Source organism: Neolamprologus brichardi, chromosome 8 (genome assembly GCF_056152115.1).
Source record: "Neolamprologus brichardi isolate AB-2024 chromosome 8, ASM5615211v1, whole genome shotgun sequence".
Taxonomy (NCBI): Eukaryota; Metazoa; Chordata; class Actinopteri; order Cichliformes; family Cichlidae; genus Neolamprologus; species Neolamprologus brichardi.
Genome location: NC_142111.1, coordinates 24905655 through 24918510, shown reverse-complemented (window position 1 = coordinate 24918510; position 12856 = coordinate 24905655). Strand labels below are relative to the sequence as shown.

General features: G+C 40.5%; 1 protein-coding gene across 5 annotated transcripts; it reads right to left on the bottom strand.

The window, feature by feature from the left end:
- Positions 1–531: 531 nt before the first annotated feature.
- On the bottom strand, positions 532–12633 carry gprc5c (G protein-coupled receptor, class C, group 5, member C). 5 transcript variants are annotated; one of them, XM_035908863.2, is made up of 5 exons: positions 12462–12633; positions 8741–9748; positions 6026–6126; positions 3888–4009; positions 532–1700 (listed from the first exon to the last, which is right to left on the bottom strand). In XM_035908863.2, exons 2-4 carry the CDS (start codon positions 9711–9713, stop codon positions 3917–3919), a joined length of 1167 nt encoding a protein of 388 aa, XP_035764756.1. In that variant the 5' UTR covers positions 9714–9748; positions 12462–12633; the 3' UTR covers positions 532–1700; positions 3888–3916. The 5 variants fall into 5 exon arrangements, with proteins under 5 accessions (XP_035764756.1, XP_035764757.1, XP_035764754.1 ...); XM_035908864.2 differs by having other exon boundaries at positions 3888–4006; XM_035908861.2 differs by having other exon boundaries at positions 8741–9775; positions 12462–12590.
- Positions 12634–12856: the final 223 nt, after the last annotated feature.

The window sequence follows — 12856 nt, the reverse complement described above, 5'->3', positions numbered from 1 at the left end:
TCTGCTCTCTGTCTGTAAGTTCAGTCTGTGTTATGTTTCCTGTTTTACTTTGAAAGTCCGCGTCTCATGTAAATGCGTCTGGTTTTGCTTCCTTTGTCTCGTTAGGCCTGATTTGCCCAGCTGTGTTTCCCTCCTGTTGCCCATTCCCTGATTGCTCCTCTGTGTATTTAAGCCCTGTGTTTCAGTTTGTCGGTGTTGTGATATACCCTCATCTTGCTGTGTGAGCTTATTTTGTATTCCTAGTTTTGTTACCCTTTTGACTTCAGCATTAAAGCTGTTTTGAGTTCACGTTTCATTTCCGTGAGTCTGCATTTTGGGTCCACCATTCCTGCCTGCACACAGCCGTCACATGACAGTTAGTGAGAGAAAACGTATGCGTTAAGATGATAAATCATTGAAGATTATTCACTTGTTAATGCGAGCTGCAAAAGCAACCAAAAGAAGCAGCTGGACTCTCAGCTCAAGCTCGAGCTTTTGTGAAAAGGATATGAGAACACCCATCAAAACAACAGGCACTACAGATTTCAGTGGAGTAGAGTTCACTTTATGGTATATGACATTTATAGGACGACTACTGTACAACAAAGAATGCATACGACTATTAGTAAAGGTAACTAAAAGCTAAAATGTGAAAGACATAATGGCAGATTCTGGTCATTAACACACACATAGTTAAATAACATCCCCTCTCTGGTGGCAGTACCAATTTTGCTCATACAATAGCAGTTCTTATAGTTACATTTACAACTTTAAACTCTATGATAAACTTTCTTCAAGAATAAAATAAAAAATATATTTCTTTTTTATTTTTATTTTTTTCAGTTTTTGCTTAAATGAAATTGAATTTTTTTTTTTTAAATTTTATCCAAAAAATACTGACAGAAAAGTTGATTTTTCAGAAATGAAAAAAGTCTTCTATGAGGAAATATACTGATTAATAATAAGCTAGCAAAGCTGGCTAACCACAGGCAGGTCTCTTCAGTGTAACATGTATTGAACATAATTAAATGGCACAGTAGTGCTTTAGACAGTATTACATATATACATTTATCCAGTACATTTGTGCATCATGACTCACTGAGAGCATTGTACATTTAAATTAATTCAAAAACTTCATTTCATGTGTTAACTTTGTGGTTATCAACAATAATCACAACCCGGGCTCAAAAACAAGAATTCAATAATTACATTTAACTGTGCAAAATATCCTTCTAATCTAAGTGAATGCAATCTAACTTTAATGTGTAAATTGAAAATAATGTTGAGTCAAAGACACTTGAAACATTTCCCAGTTTTTGTGGCATCAGTAACGTGACTTTCATCTGTGTTTGGGTCCAGCAGAGAGCTCGCGCTTCCCTGTCAGAAAAAGCCGACCGCTGCACAAGTTTTTGTTCTGCAGCAAAGCCGCAGCTTCGTTCCGTGCTTTGACTTTCAAATGAAGCTCTTGACTGTCTGATACCCAGGGGAACATAATAAATCAGTCAATGGGAGGTTTATCTGCTCCTCAGTGGGATGACCTCCCATTCATCTCCATGTACTGGGGATGAAGGTTCCTCTTAGGACCAGCTTAGGGAACCACACACAATAGAAAACAAAAGGTCAGCAAGTATAAACGAGAAAATGTGAACCGAAGTTACTCTGATGGGGTCTGGCGAGCTGTGGCACGTTCACCACTGGGATGTCCTCTGCAGACCATGCCCCTGCAAACATAAGAAAGAAATGATTTGTTGTTTGGTGTTATATACCCTCTGAAGGATTAAAAAGCGTTCAGCTTGCTCACTAATGGAGGATATCGTCAGCATGAGTTACATGATCACTGGCAGCCACTCCCTAGTTTCCCTTTTGCACCCTTTGTGGGTTTATTACTGTTTTGTTTGCTTATTCTTTTACATAATGTAAGAGTATTAGTCAGTGAACCGACAAACATGTCCTTTTGCATTGACATTTGCACACCTCCTATATTGCTCCCCCACCATCGCTGAAACCGAGCTCGTCCTAAAGCTAATAAAAATTGAACAACAGCTACATTTGTGTCTCAAAGTTTCACAGGACTGTTTTGTGTTTACCTTTGCTTTTAATAATATAATAATGGATTGGATTTATACAGCGCTTTTCAAGGCACCCAAAGCGCTTTACAATGCCACTATTCATTCACTCTCACATTCACACACTGGTGGAGGCAGCTACAGGTGTAGCCACAGCTGCCTGGGGCAGACTGACAGAAGCGAGGCTGCCATATCGCGCCATCGGCCCCTCTGGCCAACACCAGTAGGCGGTAGGTGAAGTGTCTTGCCCAAGGACACAACGACCAGGACAGAGAGCCCGGGGATCGAACCGGCGACCTTCCGGTTACAGATACGCTTCCCAACCCCCTGAGCCACGGTCGCCCCCAAGTTTCACACACACTGTCTTGTAGGGTTTCTTTATCTATCCCATTTGGTGTAAAATAACTGTTTTAATAATGATAATAATAATAATAATAACAATAATGATAATACATTTTATTTATAGGCACCTTTAAGACCCTCAAGGTCACCTTACAATAACACAAGAAAAATAGTAGCAATAAAATATAATACACATGGCAAAATAAAATTTAGACATAAGGTAACCCCCCCCCCCCCCACAACCCCCCCCCCACAACAACAAACAAATAAACAAAGAAAAAACCCCACAAGCATAAAAGTATAAAAGCTGAGCAAGATAAAAAGGGACTAAGACATTACTCTCATAACAAGAGCTTTTTTATGTTTCACTACATTAAGAGTTATTACTTCTATAAAAACGATCACTTTTTATAGCCACGCTGACAAAACTGCATCTTATCTGTTTTGTTCTTTCGTTTGTCGTCACACTTTGTAAAGAACAGAAACTTATTCAAGTTCCATTTTTAGGGTTACTTGTAGAACTTGCAAATAACAAACAGCATCTTTGATATCCTACAAAATGTGGATATTGTATGATGTGGATCATTAACCATTATTGATTATTTTAGTTTTGGGCATGTGAGGATGGACGATCACCTGCTGTCGGCTAAAAAAAACCTACGGATACAAACTAACCTGAACCTGACTGGATGTTGAAAAACTAAAAGAAGTATTTATAGAAACTTAAAAATAACAAACTGACTGGGAACCAGTTTCACATGCTCATGTTTTACTTAAAACGTGGCAGCACGTGCGTGGCTGTTTTTCTTTGCAAATCTAAAAACCAAAACAAACCAGCAACTCTTCTAATGACACGCTCACAGCCCCACCTGCATGTAGATATCATGACTTCCTGCAAAGAAATCCTGAGCACTCCTGAAAAAGTCTAAATGCATATTTTAGCATCTTTAAGTCAATGTCTACATTAACTATACAATTATATTAAATAAAGGTGACAACCAAAAGTCTAATTTTGCGTTTTTGTAGCCCATAAACAGAAACATTAGCTGCCTTCCTCCATGAATGAGAGAGCTGCACACATTTCAGAGACACCTTTAAAGCCTTTAGGCAAGAATTGCACTTTTTTTGAGATAAACGACAAACAGTGAAAAGCAGTCCCCCCAAATCAAGCACTACCTTTCTCATCAACATCTTTTTCTTTGATTATTTCCCAGAGGAATGACACAAGAAGTACAGAGTGCGCTCAGTCCAGGAGCATATGCACAGAAGAGGCAGACACAAGGCCTATAGAGAGTGAACGGCGCAAGATAAGAAAAAAAAAATCCAGACAAAGAAGTGATTCATGGTCAACCTGTAGAAGAAGTTGCTATGGATACAGCAGGACCTGAGAGGTCGGAAATGAGCAGAGGCCACGAAGAGAAAAGCATCTGGAGTCAAGCAGGTGATAAAGAGGAGAACTGCAGAGTGACGAAGGAGGCGAGTCAGCTGCTTTCCACCTACACTTGTGTGTGCGTGTTCCCGGTCTCCTTTTATGTTGACGGTGTGCTGCTCCCGCTGTTGGCCGCAGAGCCGATGGAAGCTCTGGGAATGAAGATGTCAAAGGACGGGTCCGGTAGCTGCTGCTGTGTGAAGTCACAACAAGGCCGTGACAAAAACATCCAAGAATAGGGACCAAGTGTGTTCACAACTGCCTGCTTGAGTTCAAATGACTTCATAAAGCTTTCACATGAAACATAACCGTCATGCCTTTGGTGGTTCACTGCATTTACAAATAAATGGGTCATTTTTAAAAAAAAACTTTTCACAGAAATCGCAGCAGGTACTGGACATTTGAAAAAGTATGACAGCTGACTTTATTTTGCTTGCAAAGGAAGGAAGGAAAAATATACTAAAACCTTTCAGTATATGATTTCTGCATGTACAACTGTAGCATTAACTAATCAGATAGCTGCCAGGATTTTGAGTTAACCGTTTTCCACTAAATAAACCCTGACTGCACTGATGCTACACTCAAAATGCATTTGAATGGTGACCTTGTATACAAAGTCGTTAAGGGACTCAGTCTCACTTTCCAGCACTTACTCAGATACCACTGACATAAACACTGTATAAAAAAAAAGCTTCTGTCACAGATTTTACTTCATAATTTATATAAAAATTGGACATTCTGTTTAATTTGCAGCAGGGCGATTCTCTTTTATGGAAAAAAAAAGTTACATTGCATAACTTCGGTCATTGTGGATGTGTGACAATCATGGTGACAATATCGGATCAAGTGAATAACGCCCTGATATCCCGGTGTTGGTGTTAGTTGTGGAACATGGGGGAAAAAAAGATGCTTCTGTTTATATAAAAGGCTCCTCTGGAACAAATGGTCAGCATGTCAAGTGTTTTCTTTATTAATTTATGGAGTATAATAAATATTTCATCAAGTTAGATTTAGCCAAATTGATATTAGTCATGTTAACAGTTAACTTCTTTGCTAATGCTAACTGCTCAGCCAATGTGATTGGTCAGCTGCAACGTTGATCCTGGACCAAAACTGTTATGATGACATGGAAACAGCACCAGCGTGGGGAAATCTGATTGTGCCCATGCAAACAGGCAAACAGGCCTACAGACCGATCCACGACCATCTAGTAACCAAAGGTAGTTCGGGAAAAATGAGCATTCCCTGAGATTGTTGTGATTGGTTGCTGGGGACTGAGAGCAGAAAATGATTGCCTAGAAAAACTACAGGCAACAAAATCAGTCTCAAGTAGGTTTCTGGTGCAACAGATTTCATCCACTGACAGCCAGAAACCTCCATCAACTACTGCCAACCAGCCGGCGAATAAGCATTTCACTAGCAACCGGGGGTTATATCACATCCAATATGGTGGACAACGTTAGCTCGTTCAGTTGCTTTAATCTGTGACCTCATTGCACCATTTTTAAAGAGTTTGTGATATTAGTAGTTTCAGGCCTCACAAGCTGACTGGATGTTTATTTTGTGTCCTTATTACTACAGTTTAGTTTAAGCTGGGTCTAAATTATTACTGATCAGTTGGGTAAGTCTCTCATTTATATACAGACTGTGGTCAGAAGTTGAAAATCTTCCCATGTGACCTCTGCGCTTTTGCTTTTCTAAGAAGAACAAGTGCTCTTTAGTCACAAGGTTGGCTCAACCCTAAAGCGTACCTGGTGTTGTGGTTTTTACAGACACTACCGGTGCGCATAATTTACAAAATAAATGACATTTTGAGTCTAGTGATTATATAATGCACTTTTTTCTATAACCCGAGGAAACGCCTCCAGCTGGATGTTTAACCCCCGGCATCTGTGACATTAGAATTAAAGCTGTGATTGAGGCCACACGTGCTCCTGACAACTTTTAAATGTCCACCTGTTTTATTCGTTCTCCCATTTTCCTTTGTCTGTTGTTAATTAAAATGCAAATATGGACTAAAGTACCTTGGAAGTGATGGTTGCTGGTGTTATGTGTATCTGGTGTTGATGAGGTTTTCACGCTCTGTAACAGGTTACTGTCACCACTTATTTCCATAAAAATTTGCCTAGTGCAGGAAACAGGTATGTGTGCGAGTGGAGTGGCCATATTCAAATGTGTTTTTCTGTGAATGTATCACTTTTACACTCACATTTCCAACTCCTTTGCTGATGAGAGCCAGCTCAGTGGGCTGGTACACCGAGTTACGCATCTGACCGGTGTAGCCGCTGTATGGAGACACGGGCTTGGAATCTGTGATGAACAGACAGAGATAAGAAAATAAATCTTTTAATCACCCAACAGTCAGTGTGTGATATCTGTGACCTGGCAATAATCCCCTTCATCTTCATATTACAACCTGCCAGCCCTCCGTCTTTTACAAAGTGCCCTGCAGAGATGGCACTATATAACTAACCCTGTGTTAAACAGTTGCCACACCTTTGTCGCCGTGGAAACAGCGCAAACAGATAGCGTAATGATTCTAGTGGGAGTGATACAGCAGTCATAGATGCAGTCAGACACTTATTAACAAGAATGATTCAGATGGTAAATGTTTAGGTGGGGAATGATGAGTTAATGGCAGTTTAATCATACTGTAGGACTTAATGTAAGTTAATGATTAAAGTCAAATGTGCTTAAAGCAAATTCTGAGACTTTTTATGACACACTGTGCTAATCAGGAAAAACGTAAGAGGCAGAACCTCCTCTGCATTCTTACACATATTTTCCTTACAATAGAATGGCACAAAGCCAAAGCTACTCTTTCTACATCACAGCTACCTAATAATACAAAAAATCACATCACCTTCCTTGCTACAAAGAACCATCTTCCATCTGTGATAACTATCAGACTTCCTGCTCTGATCCTTCGGACTGAGCTCAGATCAGCAGATCAGATTCTGTGGTGTCATCATGTGGACAGAAAACAACCTTCTCAGGACATTTTGCTGCATATTTTGTTTGTTCTCGTGTTTTCGATGGCTAGAAAACATTCATTCATCAGCGCAAGGTCATCGTGAGAGGCAGAGTTTGTAATAACACTAAAGCGAACCTCATAAGGATGGCTATTGTCTGAAAATGTGTCAGGGTGAATGCACCGAAGAGCTCAGACACCGTTCGGTTTGCAGACAAATAGCTGACCGGGGAAATGTTTGCCTTTAGGAAACAAACCGAGCGTAGCTGCTCTGAAGAACTTTTATTTCACGGTCATATTGTATATGGCTGCTGCAGGAAAATCAGGAATATTTGATTTGGTTTTATTGCTGCTATGTAAATGTTATTGCATCATATTCAAGGAAATAAAAGACGGAGCTGAACTACCACCAGAAACATCAGCTCCACTTTGCTTTGATGAAACAAATAACACCGAATACCTCGAGGCAACACAACATTTCTTCTTGGAAATTACAAGGACAAAATCACCCAGCTTGTAGTTTTATCTCTTTCACAAAGGAGAGAAGATGAATCGATGAATTCATGAATGAGTTTTTCTGGTTTGCCTTAAACTGGCCTTGATGTCAGATCCACAGGTTTACCCAATCGTAGCTTATAAATTCCAAACATCACTTTTAAACTTTAGACTATAAGTTTCAGAATTGTAAGTTTGTAAAAATTTGACATTGAGTCATTCATGAATTCATCTATTCAGTAAAAAAATCACCAAAACATCCATAAACAAATCTGTAAACTGTATTTTAAACAGTCTTAAGCACTTGGAGAACTGATCTCACGTGTTGGTTTTGACATTTATGTACTCATTTTTTATACTCTTATAATCCCCCTTGTCAAAATTATGCTCAGTCTTGTGTTCCTCATCTAATTTTAGGTCTTTTGACTGGTTGTCATTTTGACCACTGTAACCAGCTTTGGGTCTATTTGTCCTGGGACCCTTTTAAATGATGCCTTTGCGGATTCAGGCGTCCTATCTGAAGGTCTATTTTGAAGCCATAAAGACTCATGATGATGTTACAATCCCTTTATAACAGTTGAAAAAACTAGGGATGCACCGATACCGATACTGGTATCGGGTATCGGGCCCGATACTGTAAAATGTGTGTGTACTCATACTCGTAAAAGTTAACCGATACCATGAACCGATACTTGTCATTTCTGTTGTAGTTTTTAGATTGGCCACTAGGGGGACATCCCGCGCTAAACAGGCACAGGGTTAGACGAGTGAGACTGGCGGCTCCAGATAAAAAAGAGAAACTGGAGGCTGCTGTAGCTAGGCTAAACAAAATGTCAGCAGTGTGGACCAGCCAACTTTAACTCAGGTTTTGGAAAAGCGATGAAAAATGTCAAGAGAAAATCCACGGGCAGTTAAAATAACAGAGGCTCTGACTCATTTTATCGCTCTGGATGACCAGCCAATGCCGGCTGTGGAAAACATAGGATTGCACAGTCTTCTCAGCATACTCGAGCTGTGATATGAAATATAATAAATAAACAGAAGTGTTTATTTATTATTCTGAAAGCTCGAGACAGTGCCAATAGTTCAGTGATATTTTGTAAAATTACAATGTGGAGACTCTGCAATAATTTAACAGAAGTGCTTATTTTTCACTTGAAATTTTTTTGTGGTCATTTTTATTAAGATATTATTTTTTATCGGCAGAGAATAAAATAAAACCTGTCTTCCAATTCATTGCATTTGTGTGTGTGTGTGTGTGTGTGTGTGTGTGTGTGGTAGAAGTATCGGTTTTTGTACTCTGTATCGGCAAGTACTCAGATCCAAGTATCGGTATCGTATTGGTTTGAAAAAACTGGTATCGTTGCATCCCTAGAAAAAACCCTTCAAAGTTAAGCGTACTTGTGAAGTTGCTTGTTTGAAGGTTTTCTACAGCAACTCCAAGGCTAAGCTACATACCTTGGTTGGACTCGTCCATGGAGAAAGCCTTATTTTCCACGTACACATTCTGGGGGGATTGTCCCTTCAGGATCGTCTCGTATCCGACTCCTTGGTTTTGGTAAAGATTGTCTGTGAAGTCTTGTTGACTCTCATCGTCACTGTTCAGACAGCAGACGTCAGGAATGGTGTACATGATAATGAAGACCCAGGCGTTTGCTACCAAAGCGATGGCTAAGGTTGGGTCATCCCACGTTGGACCCCCGGTTTTCCCATTCCCATACACGTACATGACGATCCACACCACCCAAATACCCACTGAAAAGAGGCTTGTCACAAAGATGCAAGCGCCTTCCTTCTTCCACTGTGCGTGTTTGCCCATCATGATGGTCAGACTCGCCACCACCACAGCCAGGATCAGCACCATCACGTAGATGAGCGCCATGACAAAGTCCTCGTTAGCAATGTCACACGGCACGGCTATATCTTTGCTAGTTTGAGCTGTGGTGTTGGAAGGCACAATTGTAATTATCAGCCATTCTGTGTTGATGATCACCTCCACCAGCCACAGCCCCAACGCCCCGAGACACAAGACCCAAACTCGAGGCCCGCTGTTTCGTCTGGCCAGGATGTTCAGCCTCACACACTGCATCAGCTGGGAGGCGAAGCAGCCGCTGAACAGCACCCCAAAGAGGAACCTCCGTGAAGCACATGTGGAGAAGTTCTTTCCCACGATGAAGGCAAAGGTTAGGCAGAAGAGACCAGCAGTGCTGATCAGGAAGAAGGCGTGAAGAGCCACCGAGCTCTTGCGGTTGTAGTCTTTATGGAAGGGCAGGCTGGCCAGCAGCGAGATGAAGAGCACGAAGGAGAAGACGATGCCAGCTGCCGCTAAGGCCTCCAGCACGATGCCCCACACAGCTTCAGTGCTACACAGATTGTAATAAATGGATTCCACGTTTGGGCCGCAGCCCCGAGGAGTCATGTTGCTGGCCATGGAGCCTGGGAGTTGCTCTGGGACTCTAGCAGCACCTGTTCAGATGGACAAACAGGGAATGTCTGGGAGAGACACGATAGGGACAGATTTGAACAAAGAGCTAAACCACGTCACCAAAGCTACATTAAGATACAGTTGACTACACCCAGCTGAGCAAATATCACACTTGCATGAGTCAACAGACAGAACGTCGTCATGTTATCCTGGAAAACGTTCTATAAAAAGGCGCTTTGCTTTTATTTAGAGCTTCAGGGATCTGCAGTCACACTCCAAAAATGTGGGAGGAATGTCACTGCTGGGCTTTTTCCCAACTCTAAAGTTGATGATTAACACATCTGTCAACAGACATTGTTTTTGCACATTTACACAACAGTGAGGAAAAAGTGCGTTGAACCTGAGGCTCACCTGCTAAAACTTTGGTCAAATCAAATCCAAAGGTTTTGCTTTTTAGTGTTTTCTGCTGAATTACATAAAATCTGAGCATCTGTTTTGTGAATAAACATCTCTGCAATCCTGGTTTTGTCTTTCTGCCTCGTCCGGCTGTTTCTTTTTGTCCCTATCAGATCCAATTACACCAAACTGAGGACGGTCTCGGAGTCAAATCGATAGACGCGGCGTGCAGACATTCAGTCTTTCTGACCTTCTGTTACTCAGTCAGGAAGACGGATCTTTCTGGAACAAATAGGCCAATATATTCTTTTTCTACATGTCCTCCACTCTGTCACTCCTCAAACAGACAGAATTAACTATACATTTACTCCCAGTTTCAGGGTGTGACCACTGATCAAACAAAGTTCTTAGACCGTTCATTTTAATATTTGTTGAGTTGTTTTTTGTAATTGTTGCCAGGGGGAAATATTATAAGCATATTTAAGGCACATCTGCAATTTCAATACTTTGGTTTTCTAAACTTTTTAGGCCTTTTTTGAGGATTTTTGTGCCGAACTTTAGACTTTAGAGAATGTCAAATGATGTCTTGCCAGAGTCGGCCTGGCAAAGACTCCAACACAGTCTGATGGCTATTTTTGGAAAATGTGAAGAAGGGCATACATTTCATAAATGTGACATCTTTTTTATACTACAGCAATAAAGTAAAAACAATCAAATAACAAAGAAGTTCCTGTTTTTTGACTATATACTAAAGAAATATCTATTTTTTTCTATTTTTCTGTGAATTAGAAAAATCGTCCAACTTTATACTAACAGGCCATTCTGGACAATGAGCTACCAGACTTTTTGTAATTCTGGACATTAACTGCTTTAATTTTAAGAATTTAAGTCATGCTGACAGGTTTCTTTCATTTCTTTCAGCAGCATTTCTTCATCATGTGGACAAACTGAGACGTACTGTTGACATTATTTTTCTTATAGAGACTTAGAGAGACTGAGAGCTTTTTATTGTCATTGTGCAGTTTCTTGCACAGCGAAATTGGGTAGCTGAACCACAAAGGTGCTAAAGTAAGAAGAAGAGAAACCAATATACAACGAAGGCGGAAAATAAATAAATAATTAAACAAATAGAATAAAATAAAAAACAGTGTATATGTATACATATGTGAGATATCCCGGGGTTTAAATGTGAAGTTAAGTTCCTTCACACTCACAGAAAGGGGATTTTTACCCGTTCGAACCACTTAGGATCAAAGTGGGGTGTAAGCGGCCTACATCCCTGAATTAATACAAGACATTGAATCTGATTATTGCAATAACTGGAAATGTAACCACAGAAATGTAACCTGTAAGGTGGATTTTCAGTAGTCAAAAGGTTCTTCAGTTTTCTCTAATTTATGATATGTTTAGCTACTTTACCACAAACTCGCACAGGTAAAACCTACTTTGTGCCCCGCCAGATGTTTTTTTTTTTTTTTTTTTTTTTTTTTGCCAGCCAAGACTCAATCAGGCTTCTACACTTTGACCAGCACAGACAAAACATACACTCCAGGTACAAAATCTAGCATCCAAACTCATCCTCCTCTACTCCTTTAAACTCTTATATGGCCTTTTTAATGAAGTCTACTAATCCTGTTCACTCAGCTTTAAAAAACGTGTATATGAAGAAAGAAGCCACTTATAACAGTAAGAATAACTCAGTGAGTCAAAATTAAGAGGTGACACTAAAATGGGACGACAAGTTTAGCATTACTGTGACTACAAGCCAAGTGGCAGACACACAATACTGCGACTGAAGGTAATACATATTGCATCCTGCACAGGTATAGTACAGTTTAATCTATTTGCTGTGGTCCTGTCCTCAGGTCTAGGTGTAACTCTGTCGTGTATTTCTCGCACTGATATCTAATCTTATTGTGAGAACATGGGATCACAGGAGTGGGTTTTCCATCAGGAAAATGAACTGAAGAGTATGCTGCAATTCGGGATGAACTTTACTTAAATCTGATTTTCTACATTATGCAACTGAATCTTTCTTATATTCTCTACCCTCCTTTCAGCTGTACAATAATCAAACACAACAATGTATAACTTAAGTATTTGAAAGCACGAGCTAACGTGTCTAACTGTTGAAACACAGCTATTTAAACTCTATTTTAATAGAATTGTTTTCAGTGAATAACTTTTCTTTAGTTGTTAATTTAGTGGCACAAACGATCTTCCATAAATGATCCCCTGCTCTCTCTGTCTAAATACACAGAAAATATAGAAATCAATCTGAAGCAAAGCTCAGAAACAGGCAGTAAAGCTTCAGTGAGCGTGAATAAAGGCTGTGATGGCTGTGAGGAGTTTCACTACCTGGCTGTTCTCGGCAGATTTCTGCTGGGCGCGGCTCGTCGGTTTTCACCTGCTGCGAACGCGCCGCTGTAGTTCGGCACAAATTACTCGGAGAAGAAGCAAACTGCGGCACAGCTGATCCGACCGCTCCCAAGTTTAGGAATCCTTTCACGAGCTTTTCCTCTCGGTGTGACTACAGTCATCCCCTCTCCACCTCCCCACCTCTCCCCTCTTCGTCTCTCCGAGCGCGCACGGAGACGCACACGCGCGCACTGCTGTTCATCACTTCAAAGGACACCACAGCGACCTACCCTCACTTCCGGGAGACTTATAACCCACAGATGATTTTCTTAAAGCTTTTATGGCCCGGCAGTATCTGATCTGTATCAAATCTTCTAGGATATTATCATGTTACA

Coding starts and splice junctions, on each gene's coding strand:
- gprc5c (XM_035908863.2), bottom strand. CDS start 9,713: ATGGCCAGCAACATGACTCCTCGGGGCTGCGGCCCAAACGTGGAATCC. Junction 6,127..8,740: donor CATGGACGAGTCCAACCAAG/GTATGTAGCTTA, acceptor TGTTCATCACAG/ATTCCAAGCCCGTGTCTCCA. Junction 4,010..6,025: donor TCAGCAAAGGAGTTGGAAAT/GTGAGTGTAAAA, acceptor GACTTCACACAG/CAGCAGCTACCGGACCCGTC.